At 52.0% G+C, this 19,570-nt stretch overlaps 1 protein-coding gene across 2 annotated transcripts in view; it reads left to right on the forward strand.

Moving 5' to 3' along the window:
* The first annotated feature begins 649 nt into the window (after positions 1-649).
* Rims4 (regulating synaptic membrane exocytosis 4) overlaps positions 650-19,570 on the forward strand; it is a 59,304-nt gene continuing 40,383 nt past the window's right edge. For both annotated transcript variants that reach the window (XM_057781638.1, XM_057781640.1), the window contains exon 1: positions 650-1,041. In XM_057781638.1, coding sequence (XP_057637621.1) covers positions 945-1,041 — 97 coding nt within the window. In that variant the 5' untranslated portion in view covers positions 650-944. The remainder of the gene's footprint in view (positions 1,042-19,570) is intronic.

The raw sequence follows: 19,570 nt of genomic DNA on the forward strand, positions 1-19,570 counted from the left end.
ACGCCTGTGGGGTCAGAGGGTCTCCGCTGTGTGGGAGGACATGTCCTGCCTGTTGCTCGCTGTGACTCTGCAGGTCTCTGTGTACCCTCTGAAGTTACTGGTTAGTGCATCTGCTATTATGTCTCTAGGAGTCTCTGTGTGCCTATAGAATGTCTGTTCAAGTGCCTACAAGGGTGTGTCTGCTCAGTTGTCCCTCTGACCCCACAGAGATCTCGGCTCCCTCTGAGTGTGAGGGAGCCGAGATCTCTCTTGCTCAGTGAATACATCTTGATTGTGCATCTGAGGATCTCAGTATGAATTGAAGTCCTAGGGGGATCTGGCAGGTGTTTTTCTTTTGATTTGAACTGTGTCCCTCTGGACACATCTGGGTCCCTGGGTGAGGCCTGCTTGAATGGGGTGACTGGCCACCTGCCTCTGGAGCCGGTCTGAGAACTCACAGTCACGGGTGAGAGCGGCCACTGGGGGTTCAACCGCAGCAGCAGGGCGCAGACAGCCTTGCGGCGGGCTCATGCACCTGCCGGGTTGGCAGTGGCGGCGCAGCCCGCACCCTCGCGGCTCCCACGCCCCGCCCGCGGCGCCCCCTCCCCCGGGCCGCGGCGATTGGCTGCGGCGCTAGGCTCCGGCCCGCCCCGCGCGGTAAGCAGGCTGGGGGCGCCGCGGTCCAGAGCGCGCTGCGCCGCCGCCACCGCCGCCACCATCACCGCCGCCGCCGCCGCCACCACCACCACCATCACCGCCACCGCCGCGAGCACCGCGCGTCTCTAGCTCCACGCGCCACCAGCGTCCGGCCCTCTGCGCTCTGCCGCCAGCCCAGCCGCCCGCCCGCGGAGCCCCGGGTCGCCGCCACCACGCCGCGCGCCGTACTCCGCGTCAAAAATGGGGCGGCCAAGCTGCCCAAGCCGCCCGCCGCCGCCGCGGCCGAGGCTCCTGGAGCGGGTGCGGGCATGGAGCGCTCACAGAGCCGCCTCAGCCTGTCCGCCTCCTTCGAGGCGCTCGCCATCTACTTCCCGTGCATGAACTCCTTCGACGATGAGGACGCAGGTGAGCGCGTTTCGGTCCACCCACCCCGGGAGGCTGTCCCGGGATACAGATGCCTGGGACCCTCGGGGACCCGGGGCGAGAGGCGACTACTCTCTCCACTGTACTCCCGGTCCCTCCCGGAAAGGTATCCAGGGGTCCTTTCCACTCCCTCGGGACCCCAGGGATCTAGGATAAGCTCTGGTCCTGCCCCTCCGCCCCAGGAACCCGTTGATCATCTGCACGCATCCTTCTCGCGCAGGTGGGCCCTTGGGTCTCCTGTACTCAACTCTTCCTATTTATGCGTACCTACAGGACTTCCCGGCGACCCGACTTGACACCACCTAAGTCTAGTATATGGCCCCTAATAAGATCTTAGGGTTTAGGCCGCCTCACCCCTGGGCTTCCGACGTAGCTCCCTGCTGTCCGTCCGTTGGAGGAGGTACGCAGACCTTACCTCTCTGAGGTCTTTGTTTTAGCTGCATCCGGAGGCTCTTCGCTTAAGATCCCTGTTCAGAGGCCAAAACCTTGAGTGCCCCTGTTTGTCTCTCGTTCCCTTCCCCCACAGGCTGAGGCTCCAGACTCTCTTCAGATTGGGGCGGGCCCGCACAGAACTGGCCCGGTGTCTGCTGGCCTTTCCTCTTTCCTCCCCAGGGAGGTGTAAGGCAGCGTAAGTGCTAACTACACCAGCGCACCTTCCAGTGTGTGCCCCTGACTCAGGTGCCCTTGTCCCTAGAGTACCCTTTTGGATGGGCTAAACCCAGCTGCCAACCCACAACTCAAACAATTCTGCTTCTAGGCCTAGAAAAACAAGAAAACCAAACCAAACAAACCAAAACCAAACCTCCCCCCTCCTATGGCAGCCAGTGCCCAGGGGTGGGGAGGAAACCACCTCTCTGATCCTGGGACCAGGCTGAGGGTACAGAGAGCTGTGAGTTTGGTTTTGGGGTAAAGCAGGGAATCCAACAACAGGTGGGGTACCTTGAAGATTTGGGTGAGAGGTCCTCCAAAGAGTTCCAAGACTAGGAGTTAGAGTCAGATTCCAATCTTTATTCCTTTATTCCATAGCTGTGACCTTGGACAAGTCATGCCATCGGGAGCCTCAGTTTCTTCCCCTGCAAAATGCAGGTGGCTGACACTGCCTCAGAGACGAGGCTCCGTGTGGTGGGAGGGTGGAGTGGAACGGTTCTTGAACTGATAATTTGAGTGTTTGAAGTCGATGAGGGGTGGGGAAGAGGAGTGTGTATATGTGTTGGAACAAGTGGGTTCGATACTGATTAAAACACGAATTTTCTCTCAAAAGGAAAAAAAAAGCATGTATGCCTTACCCCAGAATTTTGCTGCACTATTTAAGGAATTCAAGAGCTCAGCTTTCAACTCCCTTCTGGCTGGAGCTTTCTGCCTGGGTTCTGCTATGTGGCAGAGTGGTGGGTCATGGGTGCTCATCTGCGGGTGACCGATGGGGAAGGGAAAGCTCCCCAGAGTCTGTGGGTGCTGAGGTAGCCGTAACAGTTGAGGCCGACCCCTGAGAGAATTTTCTACTACCCTGGAGGCAGGAGTTGGGGGTGAAGATGGTTGTGACACATTCAGCCTAGGTACTCGCTGTCTAACACATCAAACAACCCAGGCCCAGGAGCTCAGCTTCTCCCCTCATATAGCTGAGGAATGTTGTATTATTAGTCTAGACAGGACCAGGTGAGGTGGAATTGGGGAGGGGCTACCAATGTGGTGACCTCTACAGCAGCTAACTCAGAGAGGGAGGAATTCAGGCTTGCTGTAGGGATGGAGTGACGAGAGGGGTCTTGGAACCCCTGTGGAGGGAGCAGGCTTCCAGCCCCAAAAGGATGTCAGATTGCTCTCCTAAAGTTCAGCAGGCCACTTACTTGGGTCTCAAGAGGCAAGCTGGGCAGGAGCCCGGAAGTGTGGGAGCATCCGAGACAGGCATGGTTTGGTTTTTCTCCAATCATGCTGCAGATTGTGGGTCAGGGACCTTGACTCCTACTGCAAGACTCTCTCTAGGCTTCACTTGAGTCAAGGACAGCTTCGCTGAGAGCTTTAACAGTATTTCTAAATGCCAGTCTAATTTCCCCCTTCGTAACTGAGTTTCTTTAAATCCTGTGTTTCACTCGTAAGAGAACATCTTCAGCCCTCCTAGGCCCCAAATCCACAGGGTGGGGATTGTGTATCCATGAGAATGTGTGTGAATGACTGAAGCCCTTGTGTGTATGTGTGTATGTGTGTGCGCGCGCGTGCGTGCGTAAAACCCAAGGTCATCTGGTGTCTCCTGCCCAAAGTTGAGAGCAGAACCAGGTTTCCTGCTCTCCCTCAGAACACCAGTGGCTTCTCTTTCTGGAGGAGGATTTTTAAAAAGCCAAATCTCATAGTGCAGAAAATGGTTCCCAGGTGAGGAGGCCTTGGGGAGCGGTTGGCAGCCCAGGGCTCTGCTCAGGCATCTCAGGCCACCTGCTCATGCCTAAGGTTGTCTTGAGCTTGGGAAGGAGGAGGAGAAAGTCTGCTTTCATATCTGGAAGAATAATGAGGGGCTGGTAAGGGCTGGAAGTAAGAACCATTGTCCTGATGCTTAATTTCTCTTGATCTTCTCATTCATTCATTTCTTCTTATCTTGGGCCTATTTCCCAAGTATTTAAAACAGTACCGAGCTGAGCTAACATCTAAAGGCAGTTGGAATAGGTTCTGAGGTCCTGCACTGGGATTGGCTTAGCCAGAGGAGGCCAGCTCAGATTTGACTCCTCCTGACTTCCTCCCCTCTCCCACGGGCCCCTTTTACTGTCAGTCTGTCCTTGGTGGCTCCATTTCTGAAGTGTGTCCCTGACAGGCTACGTGCTCATCTGGGAGCCTCCCGTTTGTTGCTGTTTGCAACCCATGTCGAGATATCTTTTCCCATCCCTTAGATTAGGCCAGAGACATCTTCAAGGCTCTCATGCTGTCTCCAGCTAGCTCCCTGAGTCATAGGCCGAGGAGGAGACTTTTCATTGGCTTTAAATGGGACAGATCACATCCCTGCTTTGGACTTAGGAGTGTTGGGCAGTGGGGTAAGAAGAAGAAGCTGCCTTCTCTTCCCGTGTCTTTCCAACACCCTTGAGCCCAAGGAAAGGACCACTGCAGGGTTGCTCCAATGCCTGTCAAGAGGAATCTTCCCTCGTGTGTTCTGTTCTGGTGCATGTCTTATGTTGCTGCTGCCTTGCCTTGTTCCCAAGGACGCTGGGGCTTTAGCGAGGAGACTTTGGTACTGATGTCCATGTCTTTGTTGCTCAGTCTTACTGGCCATGGGTTTGCAACTAGGGTGGGAAGGAGCTAGACATGTGACCTTCTTCTCAAATACACGAGGAGGAAAATAGTAGCACTCCCAGTTAGATTCCATCGGGTCGATGTTTTAAAATTATTGTCATATGCTGCATGTCTTTCTAGGCATTTCTTTTAATCTTTCCTCATCACGCCCTCATAAAATTAATATCCTTTTTAATGCCCCCATTTTCTGATAATAAAACTGAGGTCTAGGCAGAGTAATTCATTCAAGGTCATTTAGCCAGGAAGTGAGGGAGTTGGGGTTTAAATCTTGGAAAATGATCCAAACACACTTGTTTTTAATCATGCTGCTTGCTATGCAAATGGTACCTGGCATGAAGTGGGCTTCAATACATTCTAGTGTTGGTCTGTCTTATTAACAAATGAGAGTTGTCTCTGAGCATGGCCATGGAGAAGACTCCTGTGCATTTGGGCAAAGAAAATCCCGACTTTCATAACGTTAGCTGTCATCATTTTAATAGACTAATTTAGTTGCATCGTAGTTTACGAAGGTAGAGCTGGGCTCACCTTCTTGGAAGTGCCTAAAGGGTGGGTATCTCAGGGGACTCGCAAGCCAAAGGAAGGTAGGAAGCAGTCTGGCTTCTCATTTCCCTCCTCTTTCTAATGAGTTTGTGTGTAGCACATTCCCAGGCCGGTTCCCTGGGGGGTATAGTTGGGAACAGGGGTTATATCCCCCTTTCTAGTAGATACCAAAAGAAGTTGTTTTATCAGGGTCTGGACCTGAAGCTAGTGTCACTGAGCCTGACCAAGTGATTTGGCGTCTAGCTCTCCCCCGCCCGCCCAGGAGAAGGGCGGAGAAGCTGGAGGAGCCAGCTCTGATTTGCCCATAGGATGGTTGCTTCGATCCAGCTCAGGGAGGAAGTTACCATGGCAACACCAGCCGGCTACCAGTCCCTCTTCTAGCAGTTAAGGCCACATCTCTGGGCTGGAATGCCTTTCATAGCACCTCCCTCTTCCGCTCAGACCAAATCTTTTTGAGGGGAGCATGGTGGGTGGGATCCACAAACTAGTACCACAGCCCTCATCCCCACCCCCGCTTTTGAACAGAGGGGAAATGGAGGGGGTTGTTTGAGTTACTTCGAGGTTGTGAAGCCACCCATTTCCTGCCAGACAGATCTTGGCAGGAGGAATCAGGGTTCCAGTTCCTACCAGCACCCCCAAGCACCTGGAATGACCACACTGAAATCTCACCCTCCCTCCCAAATTTACAGGATTTGGCGGAGTTTTCATTCCCAGGCCAAGTGCTAACTTTTGTCCTTGAAATTTGACCCAAGCTTCATCTGGGAAACGAAATGTCCTACAAAATGCTCCTTCCCCTAGAAATGGTGGGAACAGAGTGAGCCCTTCAGCTCCAGAAGGGGGCTGGGGCTGTGTACATGATACAGGGAGGCTCCAGCCTAGCATATCTTCACGGGGGACGGGCACCTTAGAGCTTGAGTCTCGGCTCCGGAGCCTCCTCTACCTCCCTCACCTTCCTCACCCCAGGGGAGGTTACAGCCCATGCCCCTTTTCTTTTCTGCCATCTATTACCCACACCCCCAGCTTACCACCTAGAACTGTAATCTCCTTGTTTGTTTTTGAGAAAGGGTCTCACTAAGTAGCCCGAGCTGGCCAGCCATTCACTGTGTAGCCCAGGCTTTCCTCAAATGTGTGATCCTTCTGCCTTGGCTTCTTGAGCACTTGGATTACGGGTCTGTACTGCCACACCCAGCTTCATAATCGTCTGTAAGTCTGGGAGCTGGGCAGAATTCTTGATGGGGAAACCTGAAGCCTTTTAGTGTATCAAGCCGAATGCCTTTGTAGTTCAAGTTGAGCAATAAGGTGAGCGTGTAGACCAGGGCACTTGAAGCATGTTATCCTGAAGGAATCATTTCAGGAAAGCCAGGTGCAAGGACACACACACACACACACACACACACACACACACACACACGTGTACTGCTGCTAGGGTTTTCTCTGACCCCCAGAGCTCTTTTCTTCAGTCCCCTGCTTAGGCGCCAACTTTCTTGGTTTGCAGTTCTCCTCCACTCTCCAGTGCTCTGGCTGGAGGCAGAGTTGGGGGCAGTTGGACTGTGCAGGAAAGTGGAACTGGAAGGCAGCACCCCCAACCCCAGATGCTTTTCTACCCCACAGCCATCGCCAGCATACCCTTGAAAAGCTATCAGGGAAGAGCCCCTTCTGTTCTCGGGGCCGCACCAGTCACTGTCTTCGTGAAAAGATACTAGAGCTTGGATTTGACTCCATGACCTGTGGCCTCAAGCAAATTCCTGAGTTCAGGGTTCAAGGAGGGATAATGATCTTGGTCGGAGCATCTCTCAGGATGGTTTAAAATAAAATATCTGAAGGGCTTCCTTGGTGGTGTCCACTGCTTTCCACGATCTCATGGATTTCTGTATCAACTGAGGTGCTGGCTGCTGCTACATTCATGCCCATTTTACAGATGCCAAATCCTAGTCAGCGGGAGCCATCCATGGATGGTGATTTCAGCCCAGCCGTACTTGCCTGGAGGCTACCTTCCAGCTCTGGAGATGAATTCCCATGTGGGAAGGGGCTGTCACAAGAGCAAATGACAAAGGCCAGGGTACTGGGGCCTGTTTGGCTTATGTAAGCACTCCAGGGACTGGCAGCCTGCTTTAGACCACCATTCCTGGATGGTCCCCATCAGTTGGCCAGCGGCAGCTGTGGCTGCGTGACCTCCTTGAAGGATCCAGTTGTCTGCCCTGGCCCTGAGGGCCCAGCCGTCACCTGCCTCTGCAGAACGATGTAGGCCAGGGCTAGATTATATTTAACGCTGTGCTATTTCTACTTGACAGCTCTGGAGCACCACTCCCCTCCTCCCTCCTCCTTCCTCCTTCCTCCCCCCTCCCCTTCTGATTCACTTGGAAACTGATGTCAGCGCCTTATTCTTAGCCCCCGTAATTGTAACTGCATTGAGCAGTGTGTACTTCATTAACAGTTTCTGCGGTGGGGGAGTGAGAGGGCTGGGTGGCCGGGCAGGGACACAGGTGGAGGTAGGGACAGAGGAGGCATTGCCGGGACCCTGGCTAGCTGCCTGCTTTGGATGGACCAAACTGGGTGGGTTCCAGGTCTGGCTTTCTAAGACAAGCTGTCCTGAAAGGACCGTTGGAAAGTAGTGGGTGGTCCGTTCTCCTCACTAGGCAAAGAAGGAAACTGAGGCTCAGGTGGGCTGGAGTGGCTTGTCACGGTCACATGTTAATGGTCCAGAGTTTTGACTGTTGAGCTTTTTGGCCTTTATTCATTAAGTTATTCAGTGCCAAACTACATTCTAGGTGCTAGAGATGTATTGGGAATGAGTCAGACATGGTTTCTGCTCTAATGTGGGAGCTGTGTCCTGGCCTGAGGCATATAGACAATAACTATGTAATCAATTGAAAATACATATTTTCAGATTGTGTTAAGTGATGAGCAAGGAGATAGCACCAAGTTGTCAGGGGAAACTGAGGCGCAGTGACAACAGGGTTGAAGCCTAAATGACAGAGTCCGAGTCCACCTTTTCCAGGTAGGCAGTCCAGGGCAAAGGCCCTGAGGTCAGGGTGACCCAGAGAACAGAAAGCAGACGGAGGTAGGTAGCTGGTTAGGAACTGGATCTTCATTGCCTGGTAGGGAGTGATCAGGGGTATCTGGTGGGGGAACTGAGATCCAGTGTAGGGAAAGGAGAGACCCCCATGTGAGTAGAGACAGAGTGAAGGACCAAGAACACCTCCTCAGACCCGTCCTTGGAAGCACAGCCTGGCTTCCTTGGGGGACACTGTGGAGCCAGGCAGGCCTCTTACTGCTCATCCTGCTTGCTCTTTCTTCTTCTTCCTCACTGGGCCCAGCTCCATAGCTTCTCAGGCTGACAGAACTGAGAGGGACCCTGGCGGCTTCCAGGGTGGGGAAGAGAGAGTGAGGCTGTCTGCAGACCCTTGCTTCTGTCCCTGCTTCTTTTAACTCACGTTGACCTTGGGGACCCTGGGGCAAGTCTCTTCACCTCTCTGCACTTAATTTCTCCTCTATAAGATGGGCCATGGTCATAGACACCTCATTGCTGCAAGGGATGGATTATATAACATACATCTCCAGAGCTGGACATGGAGGGCTGTGGCCTCTGTGATTGTGCGTCCGGTACCCAGTTCACAGCAGGTTTTAGCAGTGGTGACTGCTGTGGTTGTCCCATCAATTTGAGCAATGGGCCCCAGGATTACCTAGGTCTGTTCACAGGCGACTGACTGCCCCGATCCAGGTTTGGTTTTGTTTTGTTTTTCGAGATGGGGTTTCTCAGTAGCTTTGGAGCTGTGGAACTCACTCTGTAGACTAGGTAGGTCTCGAACTCACAGAGATCCGCCTGCCTCTGCCTCCCTAGTGCTGGAATTAAAGGCGCGCGCCACCACTGCCTGGCAGATCCAGGGTTTCTTGTTCAGTGTGGGACAGTCCTTGAGAGCCTTGCTTCTCACCATCTCCCCACCTCTCTCTTTCTCCCTTCCCCTCTGTTTGTCTCTCTGCCTGACTGTCTATCTGCCCATCCCTCTCTTTCTCTGGGTTGTGTGTGTGTGCGTACGTGTGCATGTACATGAATGTGTAGAGGCCATAGGTCAACCTTAGGTGATGTAACTCAGGCACTATCTATCTTGTTTTTGAGTCAGGGTTTCTCAGTGGCTTGGAACTCAACAAGGTTGGTCAACCATGGACCCCAGGAATCTGCCTGTCTCCACTTTCCCAGCCCAGGGATCACAAACATGTCTACTATATGTGGCTTTTTTATGCAGTTTCTGGGGCTCAAACTCAGGTTCTCATGCTTTTGTGGCAAGGACTTTAACTGCCAGAGCCATCTCCCCAGCTCAAATAAAGGCCTTTGAATGCATCCCTCACGTCTTCGGCTTCAGCGCTGGCTGTTGTCTGCAGGCCCTCTTGTTTCTTCCTGGTTTCTGAGGGCCAGAAGAACCTCAGCTGTGTGATACTTACAGCGAGCTCCCTGGAGCCTCTGGGAAGCCCCGTGACCAAGTGATGAATGCAGCAGTGTGACTTAGAAGATGCAGCAAGCCGAGGGCTGGACACAGGCAGCCCTGGGATCTCGGAGGGACAGGGTCCAGCGCCTTTTACCAGATGGAACAGGGCACTGTCCTGTCCTGCACTGAAGAAAAGTAGGCAGGGCCATGTGTGCATACAGAAGTTCATTCAAGGACAGCCTCGACTCGGAAGAAGTAAGTCAAAGTGATCATGGGTCTAGAAACATACTGCTGCGAAGTGGTGCCAAGGGGCTGGCTGAGTCAGTTTGCTGAGATGCTTCTGAGACAGGATGGCCAGTGTCTAGGGAATGTTTAGCAGGAGGTGGACCTTGCATAGTAATAAATTTCTTATCTGGCCCAAATACAACTCCAAAAAGCAAGACAAGGTACCTAGAGCTAGTCTGCTGGTGGGGTGTGACCTAAGCAGATGGAGTGCTCTCTTGGAGGGGTGGCTTGGGTAGCAGCGACCTGGGTCTACATCGCTGCACCATGCCAACTGTGAGTCCATTGTAGGTAACTGGCCTGGGCTTCAGTCTTGTGTGTTACAAAATGCTGCACAAAAATCGAGATCCTGTGACAGTTTGAGGCTATCTGTACCGCATGTGGAGAAGCAGAAACTGCTGCCCTTCCTGGCTTCCTGGAATGAGGCGACACACATGCATGGCTGGCTGAACGGTGGGAGGGTGGGAGCATGCCACAGACTGGGGTGGCATTGCCTGGGCCTGGCTGGATGGTGGTTCACTGGGTGCCCCTGGAGCCTGAGAGGCTGCCTCAGGAGTCTGAACAGTCATGAATCTTGGTGTCTCCTCTGGTCACATGTGGTTGTGTGTGTGTGTATTCATGTGGGTGCATGTGTGTGCCCATGAATCCTGAAAGCCAGAGGACAACCTTGGGCATTGTTCTTCAGGAACATCCATCTTACATTGTTTTGTTTTTAAGTAAGAGTTTCTCACTGGCCTGGAACTTTCCAGTTAGGCCAGGCTGGCCAAACAGTGAGCCTCAGGCACACTCCTGTCTACCCCTCCTGTACTGGAAGAGGTACAAGGTTGCACCACCATCCTATGGTTTTTATGGGTGTTTTGGAGGTTACACTCAAGTCTTTACATAGAGAGCAGTGTACTGAGCCTTCTCTCCAGGTGCCCCCAGGACTCGGTACACCGTCTTCCAAACGAGAGCCTGTTAGTCTTCATTTCCACAAGAGCAGAACCTCCTTCAGAGAAAAGGTCTCACCCCCCCACACTTATTTCCCACCCCAAGTTCTTGCATTTAGAGTTCCACTTCAGGTGATCTTTGGTGGATGGATCATTGAATAATTTAAAAAATAAGCACTCAGGAGGCAGAGGCAGGCAGATCTCTGAATACAAGGCCAACCTGATCTACAGAGTAAGTTTCAGGACAGTCAGGGCTACAAAGAGAGACTTTTCTCAAAAAACAAAAACAAACAAAAAACCCCTTTTTTAAAAAAAATGGATGTTTGACATTCATGTGTGTGGATTCTAAAATTAAATGCATGAAAGATATCCAGTGAGAAGTATCATGAGCCTTCCTATCACTGGATCTTCCTGCCCCCTCCAGATATGCGCACTGGCACCAGGATTCACAACCAGGTCTGCTACTGTTGTGGATAAAAACAACTGTGTTGGAACAAGCTGAACGGCACCAAAGGCCATCAGAGAAACTATCCACCCACCTCCCGCCGGTCCACTTCATAGCCACCACGTCAGTCTTGGGTTTTTGTTTTTGTTTCTGAGACAGGGTTTCCCAGCATAGTCCTGGTTGTTCTGGAACTCACTCTGTAGATCGGGCTGGCCTCAAACTCAGAGATCCATCTGCCTCTGCCTCCCTAAGGCATGCACCATCATGCCCAGCATCTTCAAGGCTTCCAGTGTCTCCTTGCTTTCCTGTTATCAGATTGAATCCAGTGCCTATGATAGGCTCTGTCTCTGAGCCAGGCACTGTGAAGGCTGCACAAGAGCCAGCTGACCCTGGGTAACTGAGTCACATTTCAGGCAGAAGGTGTGGGTTTGGGTCCTGGCCCTACCGTGTGTTACCGAGAGACCATGGTGGAGTTATGTAACCACTCTGAGCCATCTGTAAAATGGGTTTATCAGAGACCCTTCCCACTGCAAAGGTGCCGTGAGGATTGAATGAGTTGGTATTTGTCAAGTTCTTTATGTAGAGTCTCGTGTGCACTAAAAGTGAGGTGTACTAGTGCTTAGTATTATGGGGCATTAACCCCTGAGATTGACCCTGGCTATCTTGGATAAGGACCAGCGAGGCATCCTCATTTGTCCAAAGTCTCACAGCAGGTGGCTAAGAAAGCCAGAAACAGTGCCAGTGTTCCCATACTCGTGACTCAGCCTTCCCTGACCCCAGATGTGCCATGTGCTGTGATGGATGGACCCTGCTGGCACCTTAGGCTTCAAGTCTGTACCATACATTTCCAGCACGCAATGTCCCTGGAAAATGCCACTTGCAGTCACCCGGGGACCCGGTGGGAGGATGTGTCACTGATTGGGACCTGCCATGGAAATTAATTAGAGCCTCAGAGCATGTCTTGAGGAACATACTTCTTATGCCTGAGTCCAACACCATGCTGGACCAGAAGTCTCTAAGGCCCATTGAGCCTGGGCTAGGCCACCCTCAAGTGCCCTGACTCCAGGATACCCTGGGTCAGTGAATACCTGGGTGGGTATCAGTGCTGGAGAGGGGGGAACCCTCAAACTGGGAGTCTCTCTCAAGGGAGGATTTAGCACATAGATGATATTGAGGGTCCTCGAGGTTGTCTCAGGTGGAAAGCAATATCGAGGCCATGCAAACTCTCCCTCCTACTTCACAACTTAACCTTAAACTTTGGGTTTGGCTGAACATAGGTATGAGGCATGGCAGAGAGACCTAGGGGGTGAGCAAGGAACACAGGAGCCACCATGGGTATCCGATTGCTTGTGCCCAGAGTGGTAGCATCTGAAACCAGCTTTCTGACCCCCTGTGTCAATAGCCTTCCAACTGGGGAGCAGATATACCTTCCAGGGCCAGGCAGCTCCCGTCAGCCAAAGGCGGGGCTTTAAAGTTAGAACAGCCACTTGAGGGATGAGGGTGAGACTTGGTAAAGGGTATATCCAGGGAACTGACGGGGCTCAGACATCTGCAGGCAGGGAACCTCTGTCTAGAGTAGGGGAAGCTGATGAGTCAACTCTGTAATGACCCATACCTAGGCAATGGCATGTCGCCTGTTCATAATTCTGCGAGGTAGGCCTGCTTATCTCAAGAGGCCCACTTACAAAAGGAGTCTATGGCTTGACTCCTGTCTTGGCCAGGGCCGTTCACCCCATGAGAGCAGGAGCCTAAGCTGAACCCATCCCAGTGGTCCCTTCTGCCTTCTGTACTGCATTTCCAGTTCTTCCAGAACATACATGTGTATCCGATGCTTCCCAGGGCTTCTTTCCCAGTGCCACCTCGGAGGCCATCTGCCTTGACTTCCTCTTTGCATCTTCCAGGCACAGAGTCCTCCAGGCTGAAAAGGGATTTCAAGCTTCTCAATCTCATGGTGTCCCATGGAACCGTGGCCTGAACTGGAGAAGTGGGCAGGCTGCCTGAGGGGATGTGACAGTTCGCAGGGAAGCCGATTTGTCCTAGGGTGACCTGGATTTGAGATCTCATTTCTGCCAGTTTGCAGGTTGGATGACCCCGGGGCTTGTCATTCTCCTCTTGAACCCTGGTTTCCTCATTGGCTGAATAGTGTGTGGCTCTAAAGCAGCAGCTAACCTGAGAGCTTAGGATGCTGCGTGAACCCACTTGACTCTGGTTCGTCCATGGCGGAGAAGCTGAGAAAAGAAACAGCGATGGACTCTGTGCTTGTGGAAGAAGCAATGTATACATGGGGATAGTCTCAGCTTAGGGGTCCTCTGCAGAAGGGGCACAACAGCACTTGCCCTGCTGTCCGTGTTTGGGTTTCCTCAGATGCAGACTGAGGTGAGGATTCAAACTCAAGCCGCAGAGGAACCTCGCTCGTGAAGCTACTGTTTTTTTTCTGAGTTGAAAGTCAAATAGCGATTGTGTGTTATTCATAGAGTTGACAAGAGTGGTCTGTGGTGCCCGGGAGGGACGTGAGAAAGTGAGACAGGGGAGAAGCCAGACATAGCATGTCTTTAGGCTGGTGACCTCTGAGTGAGGGGGCCCGGAGGTTAGCCTGGCTGGAGACTCTGGGGATACTCTCTGGGGCTATTCTGTGAGAGGCCGTACAGCAGGGATACGTTGATCTTTTCAGGTCCTGGATCTCGGTTGCAACTTTTCAGCCCCACAGATTGTATGCAAATGAACAGATACTGGGTGCTAATAAAGCTTTATTGACAGGTGAACTTAGTCTAAGGGCTGTAGCTTGAGAACCCCTAGAGTAGAAGGCACACTTAACAAAGGAGCTGGGTTGTTTATGTTTCAGCTTCCTTAGTAATGGGAGCAGGGGTGGGTGCCAAGAGTGGATCATGGTCAACATTTTCAGCAGAATGCGGGGGGGGGGGGGGATAACCCTCCAGCAAAGAAATGCAGATGCTGGTAGAAGAGGTCAGGATAGGGGAGTGAACCCAGGGATTGGCAACAGCTCACTGAAGCTTGACCACTGGGTGTGGCTTGCTTGACCACTGGAAGGCAGTGTGGAAAGAAGGCTGAAGGATGAACAGAACATCAAGAGCATGACGGGGGGGCCTTATTACCTCACAGTTCTGCCCTTAGCAAGCACATGACAGGGCCTTATTACCTCACAGTTCTGCCCTTAGCAAGCACATGACAGGGCCTTATTACCTCACAGTTCTGCCCTTAGCAAGCACATGACAGGGCCTTATTACCTCACAGTTCTGCTGTTAGCAAGCAGTTGATGCTTTCTGACTCAAAATGGCATCTCCACACCTGATGCTGCTTGGCTTCGTTGCTTTCCACGCTATGGACAGAATCCAGGACCGCGCACTGCTAAGGAAGCGCTCTTCCAGGGAGCTCTTTCCCCAGCCCCAATGGATGATCTTGTTCTAGCTTTCCTCTTCTGTGCCTCTGCTGGTGTCCGCTCCTGGGGTGCTTCTCCCTCCTCTGGGAAGCGCTGCCGGAGTCCTTGGCTTGCACTGTGAGTTCCCATGGCCCTCTGCTTTTCTCATTCTCCAGGGACTTGTGTGATCCTGTGTCCCACCCGGACCACTGGTTTAGGACAGGCAGTTCTGGCTCCCGAACCTCTTCCTCCCTTCCTAGTACCTCGTTCCTTCCTTTCTTTCTCTAGTGGCTGTTGTTGCCAGGCCCCATTCTGGGAACCCAAGTCAAGTTCCATCTCATTGTCTTCATGGAATGATTTTTTTGGGGGTGGGTTGATACTGGACAATCCAAAGAAACAACAGATGAGTCCGTTACTCCAGTGGTAAGAGCCAGGTGAGACAACATACCGGAAAAGGCCATGGCAAGGGAGCTGACCCTGAGAAGGACAGAGGGGACAGCAAAGATGGGACCTGGGGCATGAGTACAGTTGACCTTGTGCGGCAGCAGAGGGTTAGAGTGGACAGGAGGCCACTGTGCCAAGCTCCGATAGACAGGTATGGGGACACAGGTGGTGCCCTGGAGTCTGTGTGCTTGTTCTGCCATCCCACTCCCCACTCTGTCCCTGTCCCTCTGACTCTTTCAGGCAGGCACACACACACACACACACTAACCTAAGGTCTGTCCATGATAGAACTATAACTAGATTTTGTTCTCCAAGTGTGTCTTCCAGAGGTTCTCCAATAAGATGGGGCATGGTAAAAACCGAGGGCTTCAGAGTCAGGAACCCCAGCCCGACCCCCACTGGCAATCGGTGACCTTAACTATGTTATTTGCGACTCTGAGATGATTGTCTTTCTTGCTGTAGAAGGGGACAATGCTGATTAGCCCACACACACAGAGCCCATCACCTCACTAGCTCAGTGAAGCCCCATGGCATCCTAAGGAGGATTGATGATGTCATGTTACAGATGAGAAGACAGAGACCCAGGATGGTGACAGAGACCACCCAAGGTCACACAGCAGTGGTCAAAGGCAGGGTTCCTGGAATCTGACCTTAGCTTCTTGGCTTTGCTGCCATCTCGTAGGTTAGGGGTGAGAGAGAGAAGCCTTCACTCAGTGAGACCTAGGGCTCAGGAAACATTAGCTCTTGTCATGGTCGGCAGCTGTCAAGGATCCTGAAGTTGGAAAAGGGCTGGGTCTTTTGAAAGCCCAGAGGAAAGACTATGTGGCTGATGGGGTGGCTCATTGGGTCATACGTCATTGTCACCCCTTGTACCTGAACTTTGGGGCAACTGGAGGCATTGTTGACTGTTTAGCAGGTATGGGGCGTGATGCTCAGATATGGGGTTTGCAAATATTCAGAGACCTCTTTGGCTTCACAGGGCGGAGTGGAGACAAAGGGGAGGGTCGGTCCCTTTGCACATAGTGATTCTTCTCACATGGATGGGCCCTGGTCCAGGCCTGTGATGGACGGATGTCCAAGCTGCTGTGTGGGCCAGAGCACCGGAGGGAAGGCAGGAGTATATCACCAGGCTGGTCTGGTGATGCTCGGAGGCAGGGAAGTGCAGCTGGAAGGCAGAAACAAATTACTCTCCCAGAACCGAGGCCGGGCCAGTTCCTGCCGGGTTACATTATTAAATTTGTAATCTTCGTTCTAATACTTTCCAGCCGTGAATAAGAGCCAAATTTAAAATACCGGCTTTACATTTCTGGAAGGGGGTTCTTTGTCGAGAGCTTTTGAAACCCGTAATTTCTCTCCAGAGGTGACTGTCTAAGTCTTTTTTAAAAAATTAAAATAATAAAAAAAGGAAAACTATTCTTTAGTTAAAGGTTGAAGCTAGAGGGGTTGACCCCGGCTGTATATCTCCAGCTCTGGGAAGGGCTCAGCATCAGGCCAGACCTGCAGAGACTCAGGTCTGTCTTAGAATTTGAACCCCCAAATCTGGGCTTTGTGGGGGAAGAGAGTGAGAAAACCTTCAGGCTTACTCCCCCCCGCCCCAAGGAGGTGTCAGATCTCTAGATTTGTAAGAGAGTTTGGTAAAAACTGAGTCACCATCTCAAAAGGATCAGCCACTGTTCCCGTGACCTGCAGGTGGCTACTGGTGGCCCTGGTTTTCTCACCACCTTAGTCCCGATTTTTCAGAGTTGCCAGACTCCCTGGTTGCTTCTGTCTGACCCTCCTCCAGCCAAGACTATCTCATGGGTATGAGAAACCTTAGAAAAAGTAGAGCCACCCAGCTAGCTTTTTCATGCTAGGGACCCCAGAATTCCCAACTTATGCAGCCGTGAACCAGTGAGGTCTATTCAGATCCCTTCCCTGTGTTCATTCAACTGAGGGCAGACTCCACCACTGGTGACCTGACCAGTGACCTTGAAGCTGCCCTTTGTGTAGGTGAAGACAGCACACAGGTGTGCAGTGGGGACTGGGAGTGGAGAGCAGGGGTGGGCTATGGCTGAAATCCAGCACCCTCCGCTCTTGACGGTCAGCCACGGGACTCTGCGGATTCTAAATCTGAGCCTGCCCCAGCCTTCAAGGTCATTATGAAGACATATTTCTCAGAATAGAAGGAGGGGACATATTTTATTTAGTAGCCCTGATTTATAACTTTTAAATATTTAGAATAAGTATGAGAGCCTCGTTTGTATCCCTGCCAGAGCCGTACATATTAGGGGCCTTTACATCATCTTTTGAGCTAAGAGTGAGACATTCTGCTTGGCTCGTCCACCCTTGTGACCCACGTCATGGGCTCAGGTGCAGGAGGCTGGCTTAGACGGTACTTCTGTGCCCGTCGGAAAACAGTGTCTTTTCTCACACCCCGAGGCACTTCCTCCAGGAGGGCGAGTTGGAGAAAGAACCCCTCAGTCCAGTATCTGCAGGATATGCTCCATGAGCAATGCCTCACCTCTGCCATTGCCACCCTCCCCGAGGCACCTTTGTTTAGGGCACAGCCTGCCTAAGAGTTCCCAGCATCCTCTCAGACCAGAGCCAGGGAGAAGCCGCCATCAGGACCCAAAGGGAAAGTGCTGACATTCTGGGATCCAGAACTGTTCTCAGTGTTGAAGCCATCCTCGTCCTAATGGATGTGTCTACCAGGTACTGCAGATACTCCGAGCACTTCAGCCCCTATCGAGGCGTCAGCCTGGGAGGAGAATACGATACCACAGCTGACACTGCAGATGGAGAAACCGAGGCACAGAAAGGGCAGGCTTGAATTTGGCTCAGGATCGTTCAGTAGTAATGGCAGATCCACATCTGCCTGCTCCTTGAATCTGTTAGCCTAGCCTCTGTCCTGTACTGCCTTTCATCATTAAAAAAAGCTTTTGTTTTTTACATTTATCTGCTGATCTTGTGTATGGGAGCAGGGCATGACACAGTGTGTTCATGGAGGTCAAAGGACAACTTGCAGGGGCTGGTTCTCTCCTACTGTGTAAGTTCCAGGGATCACACTGAGGTTGTCACACCAGGCCACCTTTCATTGATGTAGCCAATGGTCACTGGCACTTGTTTCTGTGTGCTGGATCCTTGTTGCTATGGAGCCAGGACCTTTTACTGCCCAGGGCAAAGACAACAGGTCAGATAACTCAGGGCATGGCCAAGGGGATGTTCCATTGAGCGTAGGATGCTGAGAGCCACTGTGGTTCAGAAGGTGCTTACTAGCTGCAAGACACCCAGGCTTGGGCACAGGATGGGCTTTCTGAGAACAAAGTAATTACATTATTTATGTCTGTTGGGAGCAAAGTAGGTACAGTAGAAAGTGGATACAGGGAAGAGGGGTGGCATGGGTGGGCTGGAGAAGGCCCCAGAGCTTTGCTCAGTAACGGCCTTCGTGGAGACCAGATTACATCATTATCTTCAGATCTTGCTGGTCGGATGAGATGGGTGGGACTTAACCTCCACCTTCACCATCCTTCAGAGAACGGGGCTGGAGAGAGGAAGAGCCAGTCCTTCACACACTTCTGGCAGGCTGGGTTGGACCTCAGCCCTGAGCACCTCAGGCTGTGATCTTGTCCCTGCACAGGGTACCTTTCATTCCCAGGAAAAGCAGAACTGCCCTTCATCATCTTAACTTTTGCGTGTGTGTGTGTAGGGGTGTTGCACCCTGTTTATGAACGTAGAGGCCAGAGTTGATGTCAGATGTCTGTTCTCCAAAGTTACTTTTTGAGGCAGGGTCTCTCATTGAACACAGCACTCACTGACAGGCTAGCCAGGAAGCTCCATCCTGGGCCCACTTTCCCAGGGCTGAGGTTACAAGTGCGCACCACCACATCTGCCTTCTACCCAAGTGGAAACAGATAAAAAGAAAATAAAAACAATTCCCAGAACTGAGTTTAAGCTCCTGAACCATGTATGGGGGGCAAAAAGAAGCCAGGTAACCCGGCGGTGGTGGCGCACACCTTTAATCCCAGCACTCGGGAGGCAGAGGCAGGCGGATCTCTGTGAGTTCGAGGCCAGCCTGGTCTACAAGAGCTAGTTCCAGGACAGGAACCAAAAGCTACGGAGAAACCCTGTCTCAAAAATTAAAAAAAAAAAAAAAAAAAAAAAAAAGAAGAAGCCAGGTGTGATAGCACATGCGCGTTATCCTGGTACTGAGGAAACAGAGACATGCCGGTTCCTGGGGCTCTGCGGCCAGCCTGCCCAACCCGCTTAGTGAGTTCCAGGCCCCTGAGAGACCCTGTCTGAAAACACAAGGTGGGCAGCTTCTGAGCGATGACACCTGAGATTGACCTCAGCCTCCATGCGCTCTCTCTCTCTCTCTCTCTCTCTCTCTCTCTCTCTCTCTCTCTCTCTCTCTCCAAACAGACAGAGACAGAGAGAGACAGAGAGAGGATGTGTGTGCAGGAAGATGCGCTTAAACCAAAGCAGGCTTATACTATGACGCTGTTTTGTGAACTGGAGCCACCAGCGTTCACAAATCACCTCAAAAGGACCTTCACAGGCTGGCGTCCCTTGGATTTTTAGGATCAGGTCTAGAACTGAATGCTGTTGGTCACGAGCTTGTCCAGGCTGAACAGGGACAGCACAGCTCATACAACTCAGCCTGATATGCCATGGCGCGTATCTATCCCTGCTTTTCCGGTCTTTTTCTTGTAAAACCAATCAGCAAATAAAACGGAAAACTGAGAGCCCTCCCTGGGATTTTATTCTATGCCTGGCCCTGCATTTCAATGCAGAAGCAGAAGGCTTGTGAGCTATAAATAGCCCCAGC

The sequence above is a fragment of the Chionomys nivalis genome, chromosome 9 (genome assembly GCF_950005125.1).
Source record: "Chionomys nivalis chromosome 9, mChiNiv1.1, whole genome shotgun sequence".
Classification (NCBI taxonomy): Eukaryota; Metazoa; Chordata; class Mammalia; order Rodentia; family Cricetidae; genus Chionomys; species Chionomys nivalis.